Source organism: Heliangelus exortis, chromosome 1 (assembly GCF_036169615.1).
Source record: "Heliangelus exortis chromosome 1, bHelExo1.hap1, whole genome shotgun sequence".
NCBI lineage: Eukaryota > Metazoa > Chordata > Aves > Apodiformes > Trochilidae > Heliangelus > Heliangelus exortis.
The window spans coordinates 108,798,927-108,814,580 of record NC_092422.1 but is presented as its reverse complement, the minus strand read 5'-3'; the positions used below and the strand labels follow the sequence as shown (position 1 = coordinate 108,814,580).

At 40.8% G+C, this 15,654-nt stretch overlaps 1 protein-coding gene across 1 annotated transcript in view; it reads right to left on the bottom strand.

Moving 5' to 3' along the window:
• Positions 1-12,398: 12,398 nt before the first annotated feature.
• GUCA1C (guanylate cyclase activator 1C) overlaps positions 12,399-15,654 on the bottom strand; it is a 35,758-nt gene continuing 32,502 nt past the window's right edge. Inside the window, exon 4 of the mRNA XM_071757538.1 lies at positions 12,399-14,611. Coding sequence (XP_071613639.1) covers positions 14,481-14,611 — 131 coding nt within the window. The 3' untranslated portion in view covers positions 12,399-14,480. The remainder of the gene's footprint in view (positions 14,612-15,654) is intronic.

The window sequence follows — 15,654 nt, the reverse complement described above, 5'->3', positions numbered from 1 at the left end:
TTGCTATTCACTTCGGTGGAATCTATGTTTTGAATATATAAAAGCTTACATAAATGTATTGAGTTAAAAAAAAAAAAAAAAAAAGTGTAAATACCCAAAATAAATCAGATTCCATGTGTCTTGGACTGAGCTGACAAAATTGGTGGGTTCTCAGTAGTTCAAACCAAATCCTTATAATCTTTCCTTTGCCACAGGTAAAAGCAATAATGCTACTACTTTTACTTCTCTATCTAGTAGAAAATACAAATTCTGTGCTACTTCCAACATGGTCAAATATTGGAATAGCTCAGAGTATTAGTAGGAAGTGTATCAATAGGAAGTTTATTAGTAGACAAGCCTATGTATGTTCATAGCAAACTTATAGATGATGTAAAATAAAAAAAGTCCTGAAGCCCCACACTTAAAGAAGGTGGAAAGTAAGTAGTAGATGACTATGCAGTTTCTTTCAACAAAGTGCTATTCCCAGGGCAAAAAAATGCATCATAAAGTCACCTGTGGAAAAAAGCATCATAAAGTTTGATTTTTCACTCTAGGCTTTAGGGTCATCATGGCCTTCATTGTGGAGTTTTGTGATCCCCTTGCAGAACTTTGATAATGGAAGACTGGAATACAGTGCACCCACTCATGGAGAACGGGAGGTTCACCCACCACAAACAGTAAAATGACTCGAGTCAGACAGTAAAAACAAAACGTGGTACAAAGGTCTCAAAATTGGCTGTCAGCCCACAGAGAAAGGACTGTGGTTGGACATGAGTGTTGTGCCAGTCTTTGCTGCAGCCAAACAAAATGAAGAGACAGTGGCTTTGTATTATGGAAGTAAGGGATACCATAGGATGAAATTGTTTTGCTCTGACATTGCCTAGCTTAGGGGCCACTCACTTTACAACCTTAATATCTTCTCGAGTCCTGATATCTAATTTTGTGCTAGAAGTAATAAAACTAAGCCCCAGACTTACCTTATACTTGAGGTTATGACTAACGTAAGAAAATATGGGTATGTTCCTATTATTTCAGTCTTACTGATAAAAGATGAGTTTTCCTCCAACCTATCTTCTAACTAGCAATCCTGGTTGCTCTGTCTCTTTTGAATTCATGGCTAATGGTGTGCCCAGAGGGTGCATGTATGAAGACAGCAAAGCAAGGTAGTCCATGTAATGGTAAACAAAAAAAGGAAGCAAGGTAAAAACTATGATGTTGAAACCTTGGTGTTAAGGTCCCTATAGGAAGCAGCAGCTGTCACTTGAGCAACCAGAGAATGACCTTCCTTTTGTTAGTGGTCCTCCGTACCTCTTCTTGCCTGGTGTTTGCAGTCTCTTACTTAATTACTAGGACTGTAAATTATCAGAGACTACCCATTTGTCACGTGTTTATGCAGCACCTAACAAAACAAAGTCCTTGTCTTAGGTTCTGCTGCAATAAAGATACTTAATAAATCATTAAAACTACTTATGAAGTCACAAATAAGTTAAAGAAGTGGTTTGCAGTCCTCCTTTGAGGGGAGGTGGCTGGGCTGTAGAGATATAGTTGTTCTGTGTGCCATGAGAAAACATGGGTCATGGACAGTACCAGTGGAGAGATGAGTATGTCCTGGTCCTATAGGTTGTACACAGCCAGATTTCTGAGGCTTTGACCTTGGGAAGGTTCTCACTTTTGCACTGCCACTGTGAAAGGGCAATACTGATGTCAGCAGGAAATTTCCTGTGCTATGGTGACAGCCAGCATATTTTAAATCTTACTAAGTAAACAATGAAGATTATGCCAATTTTTTGCAGGAACATGGATGTCCTAAGAAGAAAACTTCTTTAGTGCCAGTGTGGTGATGAAGCTAGTCCTCTGTTGTGTCCAAACTCTGTATCTTCTGCAATTTGCTTAAGGAGGTCTATGCAGAAATGTTTGGTAGAGGATTTAATCTCTGCTTAGCTTAGCTTATAGAAGGACGATTTCTTGGACTGAGTTGTGTGTGGTGTTACTTACCCTGTGGTACAATGCCATATGTAATTATTTTACTCATGGGTCTTTTTCATGTTTGGAGAGGGCTGTGTCCTTTCTAGCTCATCAGTTAGTCCACCCTCAACCTGCATTTTATCCCTTTAATATGTTAAACACTTTTTTATAAATAAAAATGTCTGCAGTAAGTGATCATTTTTACTATTCTCCTTTGGACTCTCTCCAGTCAGTTGACATCTTTGAGTACGTAGGCCTCTGGAGCAGTAAATCATTTTCTGAAAGCAACCTCTGAAGAACCATATAAAAAGCAATATACACATCTATTTTCTGTAAATGTTGATCTTCGGATAGAGCCAAAACATCACATGGACTATTGAAAAATGACAAACTCATCTGTCTTCGGTATATTTCTTCTGAATTCCATGCTGCTCTCACTCTTTCAACAAGGGAGTACGATAGCATAAAATATCTGCTTGCTTCCAGAAGCCCTTGCACAGCTCAGCTTGTGTCAACACAGTGACTATAATCAGAGATTCAGAGGCTGTGAAAAACCACTGGGAAGTGTGGAGGGAATAGTTGTAGTCATGTAGAAGAGATGGCTGCCTGTGAAAAAGGGAGCACGGGCATTCCAGGGAAACAGTGAATTAGTCACCTCAGGCCAAGTGCTGCAGCATCACTGTGTACCATCACCTCTGCAAGGCTCCCTGCCTTCCCTGCCCTCCTACGGGTAGGACAGAAAGTGCTGTTTCACTCCTCATTACTCACAGCTCTGTGCAAAGTCACAAATTCATTCGTTTCCATAAGGCAGTCCCTGTGTGAGTGTCTGTTCAGCAGACAACTGCTCCCAAACCTTATCGTAATTAAACACACCCAACCCCTCTGTAACTCCACTTACATAAAACATAAAAACAAAGCAAAAAAAAAAACCCCAACCCAACAAAACCAACCACAGTTGGCCATCAGGAAGCCATCAAAAATCTTGCCTGTTAAGCTAAATATTTTGCCTAGCTCTCAGACACAGTCCTAGGCTGTGTAACATTATTTATCTCCCTACTTCCAAACATTTTGTCCCAGCCTGCTGGGAATCAGAGCAGGCTCTAAGACTGCCCTTGCTAGATCACTGTTTCTCTGAAGGTTGTTTACTGCCCTCAGTTGTTTAAAGGCATATTTAATTTTGTAGGGAAGTAATTTAATCAGTTCCAGTCTAATCAGTCCTCAGCCCAAATGGGACTTGGTTGCTTTCATTTCTTTCCTGGTGTACTGGGTCTGGCCAGGACAGAGCTAACTTTCTTCATAGCAGCCCTGTGGTGCTGTTTTCTGGGTTTGTAGCTAAACAGTTTTCCTGAGACATTAATTATGTGGCTATTGCTGAGCACTGCTTGCAAGCACAAAGTTTTCTCTTCCCCCCTCCACCACTTCACTGACTACAAGCAGGCTGGGGCTGTGCAAGAAGTTGGGAGGAAACACAACAGGACCCCTGACCCAAATTGACCCATGGGCTGCTCCATACCATATGGTGTTAGGCTCAGCAATAAATGCTGGGGTAGAGAAAGAAGAATCATAGGATGGTTTAGGATGGAAGAGACCTTAAAGATCACCCAGTCCCAACTCCCCTGCCATGGGCAGGGACACCTCTCACCAGACCAGGTTGCTCCAAGCACCATCCAGCCTGACCTTGAACACTGCCAGGGAGGGGGCAGCCACAATTCCCTGGGAAACCTATGCCACTGTCTTAACACCCTCATTAGGAGCTTCTTCCTAATATCTAATCTTAATCTACTCTCTCCCCGTTTAGTCATTCACCCTTGTCCTGTCACTACACACCCTTCTAAAAAGTCCATCTCTAGCTTTTCTGTAGGCCCTGTTTAGCTACTGGAAGGCAGCCAAAGGTCTCTCCGGAGCCTTCTCCAGGCTGAATAATCCCAGCTCTCTCAGCCTATTTTCATAGGAGAGGTGCTTTAGCCTTTGGATAATCTTTGTGGCCCTTGTCTGGGCTCACTCCAACAGCCCCATGTCCTTTTTATGCTGAGGAGTCCAGAACTGGACACAGCACTCCAGGTGTGGCCTCACAAGAGAAGAACAGAGGGGGAGAATCACTTTCCTCAGCCTGCTGGTCATGCTCTTTTGATGCAGCCCAGGATATAGTTGGCTTTCTGGGCTGCAGATGCACATTACTGGCTCATGTTGAGCTTCTCATCAACCACCATACCCAAGTTCCCAGTCAGGACTGTTCTCAATCCATTCTCTGCCCAGCCTGTAATTATGCTTGGGATTGCCTGGGCCCATGTGCAGGACCTTGCAGTTGGCCTTGTTGAACTTCATGAGGTTGGCATGGGCCCACTTCTCAAGCTTGTCACAGTCCCTCTGGATGGCATCCCTTCCCTCCAGGGTGGTGTCAGCCACATCACTCATCTTGGTGTCATCAGCAAACTTGCTGAGGGTGCACTCAATCCCACTGCCTATGCTGCCAGCAAAGATGTTAAAACAGTGCCAGTCCCAAGAAGGTGAGGGCTTTTTCGTTCCATGTTGGCCCACTGCTGCTTGTGGGAAGCTGTGAGTTCCTGCTTTTGCATAATTTTTTTTTTAATAATCTTCCCCCCCCCCCCCCCCTTTTTTTGTTCACCTACTCAACTGTATTTATCTTGGCTTATGAGTTTTCGCTCATTTGCTCTTCCTATTCTCTCCTGAGTCCCCCTTGGGAGCATGTGGGGGCTGGGTCGCTGGTGGGGTTGATCTCACAAAACCTGGTTACATCTGAAGATTTCTGTTCACTGAAATATGTCCAACTGCAAGCTCATTTATAGAGGTAGGTCCAAATTTCAACCACTATGTCTATGAATAGAGGAACAAGAGATTGCCAGGACAGATATTACCTTGAAATGGCCAGTTTTCTTTTTTATCACATGTGGAACTGAAGAAGTGAGAACAAAATTCACTTTTTTGTCATTGAGACCTGAGAGCAGAAAGCCCAGCAACCAGAGCTAGTAAGACTATACTACCATTGAAACAAAGAATGAGAACTTCCTTGAAAGGAATTTGCAGTTCTTGACCCTTTCACTAATTACCACTTTCCCCAATTTCTCAGCATCAGCTGTAGCTGTCTGGAATGTTTTTGCTCCAAACCTTTCACTCTTTGGCATTTTGTAGCAGCTCCTGCCTGGACTGGCAAAGAACTGAGTGTCACCAAAGTGCTGAACAAATGCCACTACTCAACAGTCACATCACACGTCTCTTGCATAGAACTCAAACTGTTCCACAAAATATGGTAATTATTAACCTTGCTTGAGAGAAAGCCGAAGGCACAGAGCTAAGTGATTTGCCCAAGGTTATAAACATGCCATTGGCAGATTGGTGAATAGGCTGCAGGCACATCCTAAATTCTAATCTAACATGCCTTGACAATATTAATATCTAAATAATCATATCCACTTGCCCTGAGTGCTGTCACACGCAGCAGGATGGAAGGCTCAGGGTCTATCCCCATTATGCCAGTCCTGAGGAATGCATGACTGCCTGTCAAGTCCCTCTAGATCTTCCTTTGAAAGGAAGAAGTCAACCATCCTGTGTGACCCTATCCATTCCTGCCAGCTTGCAGAAATGAATTATTGCAGTCAGATACATTGGAGGTAATATCAAAGCATATTCATCTGTAACAGGCCACTAAAATATGTGCTGTAATCAGCAGAGCTACCTAGCCTCTGTCCTGCATGAGCAAATTAAATTGTTTTAAAATGTTTGAACACAGCGCTCGTTGAGATCAATGTCATTCCGTTGATCAGATCAGTGGAAGTGAAAAATAAAACCACATTTACTCAACAACAAATATTGGCAGTGCTTCTGAAACAGGCCAAGGGCTTATTGAAGAGAATATTGATTGAGCCAAGAAAGCATCAAGCAGTTATAAAAGTTTAATCATATTCTCATTCAAGCCTGCCTACAGTGCCAGGAATTAAAATGCTCCCATCTCCTGAAGACTGAAGATACATTTCCATAATGTTCTGCAACTCCCAACACCATGCATCTGTGCTGACTGGTAGAATTATTCATTGTAAATGATTTAGCTGAGATGCATAGCTCTTCCTACTGTTAATGCACAAATTATGCGTAAACAAGCTGTGATTTTTTGACTGTTTCTCATTTGCAATTGTTTGACAAAGAGCTGGGCAAGCCAGAGTTAGCCCACAAAGTATTTTTGAAGTGGTCAAAATAACTACTTGGTCCACATGGTTCAACAACATGTGCCTGGTTGCTTGAACCAGATGAAATTATAGTGGTTCCTCAGCTAGAAAAGATGAGTTTCATTAGAAGAATGTACCCAGGTCCTTATTAGAAAACTGCTCATAAGGAAACACTTGCAGTTGCTGAGAGGATTGCAGCATGCAGAGAAAAAGGTGCTGTTTGCAGGGAAAGGTGGTTTTCAGAATGGCATATTTGGGCAAGAGTGTTGTGGCAGTGTCTGCTTATAGAAGCTGTATGTGGTTTAAGAGCACAGAAGTTAGTGCTTGCTGGGAGAAAACAGGAAATGTTTTTTTTCTGGCCTGCAGTTGTGATGATTTGCACCTTTCTAAGCTCGACTTGCTGCTGGGGAGAACAAAAAGAAAATAGAGCTATGCCCTTGCTATTATTTCTGCTTCTCTTACCTCTGAGGCAAGCTGTATGGAAGTCCAGTGTGGCTGGGTCTGTCCTCCTGCAAGGGAAGATGTGAACATAGCAGGGGCAGCAGTATCTCAGCTGGTTCCCAAATAGCTGTGCCCATAGCATTAGCAAGAGTGGCAGGGTTGTACAGGGCATGGATTCCCCCTCTACACACCTGGGAGCCCTGACACTTGCTGCTTTGTTCTCAAGGATTTATGTATAGCAGCTACCTGGCTACATCAGTTACATGAGATGTACATCTGTGTGCTGCATGCTTAGATCCTACTCAAAAGGAGGTGTGGTTGGCATCCTCCTCTCATTAAAAATCTCATAATTATTCCTGGCTGTGAATGGGCTCAGTGGGCAGCACAGCTATACAGGGGGTCTTACTTGCCCCTGTTCTCTGACTTCTGACCACTGGGAACCTCACAAAGTAAGGAGTTTAGCCCATTTGGAAATGTAGGCTTCAATTTTCTTTAGGTGGCTTGTTGCTCCCAAGGTGCAAAGGGGAGTTGCATTAGTGGTTGGAGTTCTGAATTTCTCACCTTCCTCTTTCATGCCCCCTACTCTTCTTCTCTGGACTCTTCAAGGAAGTTGGAAAATATTTTACATGTGAAGAAGGCATGAAAATTAAAATGAGGTCTTTGTGAAGCTGACTGAAAGATTGAGTTGAAGAAGAAAAATCAGAGGGGATGGAGAAAGACTTGGTAGCAAAGTATTGGGTAGAAAATTAAAAAATTGGGATGTATCAATTGGTGCAGCTTGTACGGAGATGGATACAATTAGGAACAGGGGTAAGAGGAACAGAGAAAGCCTGGAAAACTTTCTTTAACAATCAATAAATGCAGACTGTGCACATGCCTGCAGGACCTTTTCTCAGGATAACAAGGTGAAACTACATCGACCTCCATGAAAGAAAAAAATACAACTGGGAGATTTGGACCAATTCCTTTCTCAATTTATCTGGGAAGGAAATAGTCCGAGGGGCAAGTGCAGAGCAGAGTGCTCTGCAGAGCTGTTGTGTCCTGAGGCACCTGTGGCACCTGAGGCACCACGGGTCCTGTCTGGCATCTAATACTCATGGGTTTGTAGTAGAGTACCTGTAGCTACAGCAACAGCTGCTACAGAAGCCCTGACAGTGCTTCCAAATGGCATTTATGCATAAAAATAATCCATCCAAAGACATGTTTCCAGTCTACAGTGTTATACCCTGGTCCTTCACACATTGTCCAGCACCCCTAGCTACCTCAGATTGCTTTGACAAGTTGGATGCTGTGCTCCCTGTCACTTAACCTAATATTTAGAGTATCATGTATCATTATGCTTGGTTATACTGAAAGTTTAGGTCTGCCTTTTGGCAAAATTCACCCAAATAATTTATAAAGAAAAAGGAGGTATTGTTTTGTACAAATTTTCCATGTTGCTCTTATGATGCACAAGGTTAATATTTAGTTAGTTAGACATTTCTCTGCATTTAGAGTAGGTTTGGTAAGGTGGATGTAGACTTACAGTTCTTATAGACTTACCCCTTATAGGTAGGGGGCAAGATCATCCTGACAAGGAAATAGGTGCTGGGAGGGACCAGAGAAGCTGTTGGTCCAGGGTATCTCTTGTTGCTCTTGTTTTCAAAGTGATACCATACATGTAGGGGAAAAAAAAGATTATTAGGAATAATTAAGTTATAGATTAGGATTCTTTTAGAGCTGATATAGCTCACTAAGTCTAGTCACCATACTACTGGAGAGGTTATACTGAACATGATTCTCCTTTAAGATGACCTCCTTTAAGAAAAAATTGTTTATTCAGGCTTCTCTGTCGCTGCACTTTTTTTTTTGGTAACTCAGAAACATGTGGAGATAGATCTGTAGCCAAATACTAATCCCATAAACTCCACAAACACTAACTAACACCATCTGTGACAATTTTTACTGCAGATTACCACAATATGTGAAATGCTTCTCTCAGCCTGATAAGCAGAGCCTTGTCATGGGAATAGTGTCACAAGGTCTCCTTGCGCCATGGCTCTCATTTCCAGATGTCTCTGGTTTAGATACACAGGAAAAAATGCTATATTATACCTCTCCAGTAAACAGGAAAGTTCATCTTTTCAGTGCACCTTGAATGTCGATGTAAAACAGAACTGGAAGAAATCAAAATCAGCAGGAATAGCACATCTGTGAGTAAACAGTTTTCTCTAACACAAAGCTACTCCCCAGATGCTGGAAAACCATTTTTATCTGGCCTCTCCTGCTTTTTCTCAGGATTTGACTCCCTCTCCCTCAAGGTTCCACTAGTACTTTGGAGCAGTAGAAGAAAGCAGAAAGAATTTAAAGGGGAAAAAACCCCTCCCAAATACCAACAACCTCATCCACAAGCAGACCAAAAGAGGGACAAACAACTCACAGTCCTGCTTTCATACCTGATCTGCTTGCTCATCACATAAAATATTGCTTAACTCCCACACCAGATTGCCTTGCCACAAACATGCTTTGTGATCACCACTTCTGGGAGAAACCTGGGGGTATGGAGGGGGAGAAGAGGAGAGGTAGAAGGTGATCTGGAAGGGTTTTGTTTTGAGGATTTATCCTGCATATTAAATGATATAGTTTATTTGTTGAACCATTAAACCCTAACTTTTGTATCTGCAGGAGAGTAGTTTTTTACATGTCCACCCTCACTTTGGGCTGTCTTCAGGTCATTGGTCAGCACTTCCCTTAAGTCCTGGGAGTAGCTGCTTGCCTGTTGTGACATCTGCCTTCTCCTCAGAGAACTGGCAGCACTTGGCACTTTGCTGAGCAGGAGGCAGAGAAGCTGATAGCAAAACACATCCTGTAGCTGAGTGGGCACAAATGTGCTTTCTACAAGAAATGCATGAGGAAGTACTAAGTTAAGATTTAGAATTGTGTTCTCCAGAGTTATTTACTAACCCTGGCAGGGGGAACACATTGTTTTTGGAGCTTTCCTTTTTGGGGAGCAGCACTATGCCTTTATTTTGCCAGGTTATTCATATCACCTCCTCTAGAGAGTAGTTCTCATGTCCCAGCCTACCACTGCGAGAGCTTCCTCTTTCCACTGACTGCCTAATGAAAGTCAGCTCCTGACTAATGACCACAGCTAATGACCACAATAAAGAGATGAACAAGAGGTTGTCTTACTGGGCTGTTGAACATTCTCTGTGAAGAAGCAGAAGACATCTTGAGTGGTTCGTTCTTTTGCCCTTGTCTTGACCCACAAGGTTCTGGGTGGATTTCCTCCTCACCATCCCCTGATGGGGGAGGGAGCAGCTGCATGGTCCCTTTGTTATTGCCCAGCTCAACATCAGGACAGTCACAACATGAGCATGCTTCTTTCCTAGCCTTAGTCTCCTCTTTTCTTCTTTTCCATACTTTGATATTTGGCTTTTCCTCTAGAGCATGTCCCTTACTACCATAAATTGTCACACTATAAATTCCCTTTCTTTTCTTTTCTCCTTCCATGGTCTTTTTGGCTCACTCCTGTCCTCCCTGCCACTCTCTACAATATTCTGCACAGGACACAGATTATCCAACTCTTTTTGTAAGCAGTGCAGTTTCAAATGAGATGAGAAGTTCAGGCCTTCTAAAAGTAACTGGGCACTGAAACTGGAGCCAATATTTTTTGATGGTTTAGCAACTCAAAAGCTTGTGCTTCATTACAGTGTTGTTTGTAAGCATGGTAACAACTCTGTAGTGAGCTGCCTTAAATTCTCTTTCAGTTCTACAGCAGGGAAAGTGGAAAGAAAAATTAAGTATTGGTAGACAAAACTTTTAGAACAACGTTCTTTGTCAGTTAGGTTACCTTTGATGTCTGAATCTTCTCTCACATGGCTGCTGTAAGGCAAAAATCAGTGCAGGCCTAAGCATAAGGTACCACTTCAAGTTGATCCATGAATGTTCATTCAAAGCTGAAGCTTTGTCTTTCTCTCCATGTCCCACTTGGGCTGTAGAAAGGAAAAGTTTCCTACCTGCTATGTGTACCACCTGAAGCAGTGGCTCCTTTCCCAGATCAGAAGTTATCAGGTTACTGGAAAATAAAGTAAGGGTTCACCAGAGCCTGGTTGTTGATGTAGAAACATTGATGATGCAGAAAGGTTGGGCAGGGACTGGAAAAAAGAGCCAGTTCCAGCCAAAGATGTGTCATTATGCTTGTTAGTTGGGACAGTGCTCTTAAAAGCTGAGGTCAGCTAGATTTTGCCATGTTAAAACCACACAGTTAAGCTGTTTTCTCCTTCAGCTTTATAATGAAGGCAGGTCAAAAAGTACAGTATAAAGCTACATGCATTTCCTATTTTTTAAACATTCTACTGTACTTAGCAGTGGTTTTTAAAATGGTGTTAAAAAATCCCTCCCTGGTATCTTCAGCCATTTCTGTAATCCTGCACGACTCCTAGAAATCTTTCCCTGTGAAAATGTTGAGCCATTATCAAGTAAATAGATGTAGGTCCATGCACAGAGGAAACCCAAACTTTGAATATTTAGTTGAATATTTAGCTGTTATGGTCTGTATAGTACAAATAATCTTATATAAGGTAAAAAAATTGAGATCTTTTCCCCACCACAGCAAGATATCCTCCTACTTTGTTGGAGATACATAACTATGGTATGTAAGGTTTAATCATACCTGTAAACACTTAAGCAATTTCATATCTATAAGAAAAGGCAATTTGCTTGCAACTTTGGATCCCTAGATTCTGAGAAGAAAAAATACCTATTTATTTTCCTAGCATGTTGAGCTACCAGCAAAAAAAAGGAGGGAATTTTAAGGCAACTGAATTGTATGGGAACTGTCACACTAATTACCTTTAGCTGTTTGAATGCAATAAGAAGTACATGAAGTCATAAGAATTTCTTAGCACTAAAAGAGCTTGTATTGCCCCACTGATTAGCAAAGCTCACCCAGCTGCACCGAGTGAATTTGAAACGTGTTTCTTTCCAAGGTGACTGTGGTGACAAAATCATTATCCATTCTCAGTACAAATCTATCTTAATTAATACCTACCCCCCTGTGATGATGATATAGGCAGCTCAGCTTCTCCAGACAGTCACAGGTGGCACCTGCATCAATCTTGTTGACAAAGACAGTTCTTGAGAGCATGTGCTGTGGTATTTTTTCTCTCCCATGTGGGGCTTTGAAGCAAAAGCATTACTGTGGGTTCTGGCAGTCCTCAGGATCAGCAGCTCAGCATCACACCTGAACCACTCATGGATTTGATAAGGGGTATGGTATAGCATAAGCTATACCATATATATATATATATATATATATATATATATATTAGCCACCCTTTTTCCTTCTCTTCTGCCTATTAAACTATCAATAAGCTTTTTGATAGTCAGATCAATTTACAATGTACCTTCATGACCACAAAGCACCTCCACCACAACAGCTTCGCATTGGGTTAGACCAAGACTTTGGGGAGTCAGACTCAAGTTTTTCCCTGTGCCCCCTGATTTCACGGATAAATTGACCAGCTGACAAATTTAGAATAATGAGATGGATATAAAGTTCTGTCCATAATACATTTATCTCAAGCAGCTGTGTGTCAAGTGATGCTTTAGTAGTTAAAGGAGATTTATGTTAATCAGTGTGTAAAAACCAGCTAGAATCTTATGGCTAATCCCAAACACATGTGGAGTTACTGTAGGTAAATATTTGTGGAAATTATGCCCCAGAGTGTCTACATTAAATAGCAAAGATACTTGCTTTTTAACTACAGAGGTTTCTGTTCAAATAAAGTGTGGAAAATGAATATGTCAGCCACTCCTTGAAAGTTTAGCTTAACAAAAAAGGGTTAAGAATTTACCTTACACACATAGTCTGTTTAATGCAACACAACACTTTTCCTGAATTGGTAATTCAGTGCATACAATTACCATTAAACAGGCAAGTCTAGATGGAAATACTCTCTTTGAAATCCCTTTATAAAAAAAAAGGGCCTGTGTACATAGATAGCAGTAATTTTTCAAAGTCCATAACTTCATTAGTTTAAAAGCAAAAATCCAAAACATAGTTGTTCCCATGCTTAAATTGGACCATTTTATTTTAAATATTTTACAGCCAGTTCTGAAGGACACCACCTTCATAGGATCTCAATGCAAAAGTGTTAGATTAAGGGATTTTTTGAAGTCTGAATGTGAGAAAACTGATACTGACAATGACATATGAATGTGTCAATGATGAATAAATACAAGAACTTAAAACCATCAGCAATCCCATACATCATTCTTTTTTTTTTTTTTTTTTTCTTCTTTTTTTTTGGAAAGGATATAAAAGATTCAAATGTCAGAACTATAATGTCAGAACAGTTTATAATGTCAAACAATGCATGTTGCATACTTTTAGTACAGTGCACTGATCAAAACAGTACCTGGGATAAAAATTGCAGAAGATGTAGCACATTTCTTGTGCAAATGGACTTAGATTTGAAATAAATTTGGAAGAAAAATATTTTTATATTGAAGTCTTAATAATGGTTTCATTCAGCCTGCACTGATCTTTGCACAAATAATTTCACATAAAGCTGATGCTTCTAACAGTAACTAATATTTGTGTGATGACTGCAGGGCACTGTCAGCCAAGGAGAACTTATGATATAATGTAGTAATTTGCTAAAACTTGTTGCAGACTTGAGAGAGAATCAATCCCAACAGAGTCAGAGACAACTATAATTTTCCCTTTGCAGACAGTTCATGCAGTTCCACTTCAGCTCACAGAATTAATCTTGTTATTTATAAAGTGAGGTTGAGTTGTTGTTAGCCTGGTTTCCTAAAAAAAAATGAGGCATATGTGATCATGCCATCGGTGAATGCCTTCCCTGCACTCCTGACATCTACAACATTCAGAGACAATTGCAACCCAGTTTGAAAGAGAGCAGAAGTCACAAGGAGATTAAGTTAACAGAAGTTTTCACTCGGGTATCTGGGCAGGGCAAAGATACCTAAATTATGACTCCCTGTCAGGAAAGGGCCAGAGGACTTCAGCTGCTAAACAGTGTGTTTGGCAGAATCCAGCAGTCCCATCAGCCAGGGACAAGTCGCAATACCTCTTACCTTTTGTCTAATGGAGCTGTGGCAAAGAGCTCAGTGAAAACAAATTGTTTTCCAAAAGTAGAACATACAAGTCAAAGGACACGAATCTCTGGGAAAACAGATTGCTTACAAAATTATTTGGTTTAGCTATTTTTTGAACTTTGAATTTTATTCCACAGTGATAATAAAATTTCAGTCCAGCACTCCTATAAAAGGTTAATTTGAAAGAATAGTGGCTGAACCCTGCCAAACCCATCAAAACCTCACATCATTTTAATTTACAGATATAATAAAACCAAGAGTGGTAGACAGCCTGTCAAAGAAGATGCACATCTCAGGAATATTAAGTTTACTGTGGTGTTTCTGAGAGAACCTATTCCAATTTTGAGTACCTATTAGAGCAAGTGTTAATGCAAACCAATCTTCACTCTTAATTGATCCAAGTGGAATCCAGTCCACAAGTTTATGTCCACATTTTAGATAGTAGGTTGAAGAGCCCATACTTAAAGGAAGAAACTTATTAATAAACTGTCTTCTAGAAAGGTTGCATTTTTCAGTATTTTCATTGTTTTATTGATTACTCTGATCAGCGTTCATAGAGAAGAAAGCTATTTGTACTGCACCAAGTAGCTTTTCTGTCATACGTGGACAAAGGTTTGTGTTCTGTGGCTGCCACAGTTATTAACAGGAGAAAGGATAAAGAAAACCAGATATGGAGTCAAGATTGGAAATTGTCACTCCTGAAGCAAGCTGCTCAGTATTGCCTGGGCAGGCTTTGATGACATCAAGCTCTCTGAATGTGTTAAATATTATCTTCCTTGAAGTGATGACACAAATGACACATCCATTGCTTCAAACGCTGTGTCTCCTGCCGTTCTGTATCACTTTGAGCACGTTGGAAAGGTCAAAACTTTGTGTAATCAATTCCATTAGGTAGTCATCACTTTCCACACCATTCATAAATTCTTCTAAAGTCAGTTCCCCTGAAAGGAAATCAGATACTCCTTAGGAACCAGGGAAACCAGCACTCACTCTCAGCCCAATGCAAGACCATTCATGTCAGATTGAATCCTTCAGGAAGGTTTCTCATTCTCTGCTGATGGACAAATAAAGGCAGAATATTTTCTAATGTTTTCCCACTTAGCATCAGATTCTAGAACTCAGACTTGCTTTTTTCTCTTAAAAAAGATCAAACACACCTTTCACAGCAGTCTAAAACAACTGTCAGTTTTCATGTCTGTGGTGACAGAAATATGTAAGAAAGGGCACTGATGAAACCTGTATCAAGGCTGAATTCAGATGTGAGAACCACTTCTCACTGAGCTGACTGGAATTTATCTTACAGCTGGTTTTAACAGAGATTAAGGTATGGTTTGCTGAAGATTACCAGGCATACTTCCTTTGTTTAGTACTAGCATCATTTTGAGTCATGATAAGATGTAGTAAAAAAAATCAGTTAAGTAGTTCAACTAGAAAAATTCTTCCAAGGAATAGAAATGGTCATTTAGAGCATGATTTTTTGGGGCTTACATCAAAATCAGGTAAAACCTTGCAAGTTGCAAGACAGTTAATTTTTTTTTTTAATTTTTTTTTTCCCGAGGAGCAATAATATTGTCTAGCATTCTCACTTTTTTCCTGCTCTCTTCCCTATCAGCATAAGCAAAGGCCAGTCCTAGACACATGTCTGCATGCATGGTACACAGGAGGGTACACAATTCTCTGGTTAGAAGTTATTCTAGTTATACTGTTTTTCTCTGGAAGGGAAAACAGAACTTATTTTAATAGGAAGAGCTTGGTTGTTTCCTCTGATAGTGGTTTAAAGTTTCTTGTTAAAATCACAACAATGAAAGATTTGTCACTGAAATAAGAAATGACAAGAAGCCTGGCAAAGAAGAAGATAGTTGGATGACTGGATGCCTCAGGTTGCAGGGGAGCAGCGATTCAAGTTGTGTGCACTTCTGGTGAACGCTTAGCTATACAACATTGGCTATTTTTGTACTTAAGTGCTCCCTGGAGGTTTTTTGTG